At 40.4% G+C, this 3,857-nt stretch overlaps 1 protein-coding gene across 1 annotated transcript; it reads right to left on the bottom strand.

Annotated features, from left to right (window-relative positions):
* Positions 1–793: 793 nt before the first annotated feature.
* LOC108330964 (G-type lectin S-receptor-like serine/threonine-protein kinase At5g35370) lies at positions 794–3,857 on the bottom strand. The gene has a single exon (XM_017565564.2). The coding sequence runs from the start codon at positions 3,541–3,543 to the stop codon at positions 961–963; it is 2,583 nt and encodes an 860-aa protein (XP_017421053.1). The 5' UTR covers positions 3,544–3,857; the 3' UTR covers positions 794–960.

The raw sequence follows: 3,857 nt of genomic DNA, 5'->3' as shown, positions 1-3,857 counted from the left end.
GCCTCAGCTCTACATTCATTCCAAGTCCGGACGTGTCTAGAGTCTTAACATGATAGGATGCTTGTCTTGATGAGTTTTATGAAATAAATGCTTATGTTTATGATGACTAAGGTGTTTATGTGTGTATGGATATTCTGGGAAATGCTAGATTGATTGAAAATGAATTGTATGATTGTTTGAGACCTAGCTCACCCTTGCATTTGTATGTGTTGCATGTGTTTGTTTTCCCCCTTGCGATGATCATCTAATCCTTTGGATGTGAGCAGTAGGTGATGATGTACCTTTGGAGCAAGCTTTGGAAGTTGAGGAAGACCCAGCTCCTAGTGCTTAGGATTTCTACTAGCTCTTAATTTAAATAGCTCTTTATTTTGAAAGATTTCTAGCCTTCATTTTATCATGATTTGTATTTTGGAAACACTCTTTAGGTCCCATTGAACCTTTATTCAATCATGTATTTTGGAGAATTATGAACTTGTACTTAAGTTTTAAAACTTCCCAGCCAGACTTGGATAACTGTACTCCTTAATCCTATCTATTGTGTACTCTTAACTGCTTTATATTATTATAATCGATGCATTCTACATATATACATTGCTATATATTTTGGGATGTCACATTTATGACCAAAGACGGAGAATTTCTGTAAAATTCCTTGACAAAGTGTAGAAGTCTTTGAAATCACAGGTCTTAAGTTATTTTAATTAATTAATGTTTTGTAATTGAATGACTAATTGAAATATAAGAAATGAGTCTACCGATTCACTTTACGTACTTTGACCGCGTAAGCACTTGATATCCTTCTGAATTTAATTTTTAATCCTTTACAAACAGTTATTATAATAACCAAATGAGATTACAAGTGAGAGAATTAAATAGATAATCTACATAATAACACGCTAATGACATATTATACTACAATTTGTGTTACGCTCGAAAACCAGCAAACATAAACAGGATACCCTATCTCGGCCCTGAGATATTTTGTGAAGACATGTAAGAAAAACCATGGGACGGTGAATCACTTGGTATGCTTGTAGATCTACGTGCTTCTTGATGCATCAAAGAACCATACTCATTTTCTTCCGCTATTGTGGAAGCCTCAGTAAACCTTCGCCCATAAAACCGCAGGAAGTTCAAAGATTCTATCCTCGGATGTGGCAATGGAGTCCCACCTTCCAACATGCCAACAACAGTCACCATGTTTGGCCTCAGTACAGGTTCTTCATGAACGCAACATAAGGCAATGCGAATCACTTTCTCCAGTTCTTCATATGTCACACGTCCTTCTAGTCTTGGATCAGCCAACTCCAGGTAACTCTTCTGTTCGTGCATCTCCAATGCAAATAGAGGAAAATAAACCAACCCAGTTGTTGATGATGTCGAGGAATGGCCTCCACCACTGTTGCTTTCATCCATGCTATGGCTTCTTGACCTGAAATAACAGTTCTTTCTTCCACTGACGAGTTCAAGAAGCACCATTCCAAAGCTATACACGTCAGTTTTCTCTGTAATGGCAGAGTTGGTGAGCCACTCTGGAGCAAGATAACCACGTGTGCCTCTCATTGTTGTGAACAGACCGGACTGTTCGGGGCTGAGGAGTTTGGAGAGTCCAAAATCAGATATCTTAGCCTGAAACTGATCTTGCAAGAGAATGTTCTCGGGTTTGATGTCACAATGGATAACCTTCTGCTCACAGCCACTGTGAAGGTAAGCAAGTCCACGCGCTGTTCCAAGCGCCACATCAAACCTCTCTTGCCATTCTAACACGGGTCCACCACCGAAGAGGTTTCGGTCTAGGGATCCACGGTTCATGTACTCATAAACCAACATCCGGTGTCTCCCTTGAGCACAAAAGCCTTTCAGTTTGACCAAGTTCACGTGGTGGATGTTTCCAATGACAGCGATCTCAGTGCAGAAATCTTTCTTCCCTTGAATGCCTATGTTCACTATTTTCTTTACTGCTACAGCAGATTTGTCAGGAAGCACACCCTTGTACACAGTTCCAAACCCACCTGACCCAATAAGAGTCTTGAAGTTTTCTGTGGCTTCCTCAAGCTCTTCATAATCAAACCTTGCAGGTAATCCAGGAATGTAGAAGGCATCCAAGTCCCCTGAAGAAGGTGAGTTTTTCCCTAGTTTCACTTCTTTAATCTTTGACAGAAGAATCAATCTTCTCCACCCAAGGAAAATTATGGCCATCAAAATAATGAATCCAATAATAGGTAACACCACCGCTACTGCCACAGGAAATCCCCCATTTTGAGAACTTTGCTTATTACCACTGTCATCGTTAGTACCAGTTTTAGATTCAACAACGTTAGTTTTAATAAACCCCAACATGTCTCTGTTATCTCCATTACTTGCCTGAATGGACCCCAACTCATTCTCAATCGTGTAGCAAGAACCAGATGTGTTTTTATACAAAATTCCCAAGCAGGAACAGTTATTGGAACAAAATTTTTGACAGGAAGATAAATCCCCTTTATACATAACCGGATCCGAGTAAAAAGTGCCAAAGTATTGAACATACCCTATATTAGAAAACGAAACAACTGAAGAATTTTCGCAAGCAAGTGACAGGGAATGGGATCCATTGCTCAGCACACAACCACCAGAAGTACCTGAGCCTACGCGGAAGTTTGGGGGACAAGAACAAACAGGTGAAGAGGAATCAGTGCTCTTAGTGCATAACCCTGCTCTTCCGCAAGCCAAGGGAGTTTGACAACCATCACCTGGCCCCACAAACTCCTGCGTCAAGATAGCGTTAGAAAAGCTGTTGATAGTGAACTTCCCAGAGGAACCCAACGTGGCAATTCGAAAATTAGCCAGTGGCAATCCCAGTTGAAAAGCTGTTCCACCATCTCCAAATAGATAAAACCCAGAATTGTTTACGGCCATGTATTCCACCATATTATTTGAATTCTTAAAAACTTTTGTATCAGTTGAAAGTTTCCAGTAGGTCTGTCCATACCATTGCAGCACTGCATCAGAGGAAGAAATTGTGAGCTTGAAATCTCCTGTTGACAAGTTTGAATTCGATGCTGCACTTGACAAAGACGCTCCGACAGGTAAACGCTGTCCAATAACAATTGTATCGGTTGGGCTTTGGAAACTCTCCCAGAGAGAACCATTGGACGTATCCTGTAAGACGAGATTTCCCATCTCGGTCAGCACAAGCCTATTTGCTTGTGATTTCAGTGATGGCGTTGACCATTTGGTGTTCCCATCGTGGTCGATAATCGTGATCCCTTTGACAGTTAAAAGCATTTTTCCAGAATCTGAGATGGGGGCATCACGGTTGGCAGACCAAATGATAGTTTTGGACGCATCGTGAATGACACACAGGTAGAAACTTGTTTGCTGACCACCGGGGTTGAATATAGCAGCCTTGAACGTGTTATTGGGAGACACCAGGAACGTACCAAAGTCATCGATGAAATGAAGATATGAGGCAGAGAAATTTGGAGTGATATATGAAAAAGTGTGAGCCGAAATGGTAGTGCAGAAAAACAAAATGCAAGAGAGAGTTAAGATAGGTTTCATGGTGTAATTTGAAGAAATGCAAAACTGAGACAAGAAATGGCTTTGGAAATTGGAATTGAGGAAGGGAAAGAGGTTGGAATTGGTCAGTTTTTGTGGTTTCAATTTTATTTTCTGGTATGCTGCTGCTACCCATTTCTGCGTTGACTATTGAAAATTTGTTACAGCCCTCACTAATAAACTCTTTCAAATTCCAATTCATAGTGAAAGCGAAGGTGTGGTGGCAATTATTTATTCTAAGATGAATAGGCAGAGAAGACACGGGGATAAAATTTAAGGAACAGAAACTTTTTTTAACGTAAGAGTCATTTCCATTT

Source organism: Vigna angularis, chromosome 4 (assembly GCF_016808095.1).
Source record: "Vigna angularis cultivar LongXiaoDou No.4 chromosome 4, ASM1680809v1, whole genome shotgun sequence".
NCBI classification, from domain to species: domain Eukaryota; kingdom Viridiplantae; phylum Streptophyta; class Magnoliopsida; order Fabales; family Fabaceae; genus Vigna; species Vigna angularis.
Note: the sequence above shows the minus strand (reverse complement) of the source record. Positions and strands in the feature narration are given on the sequence as shown.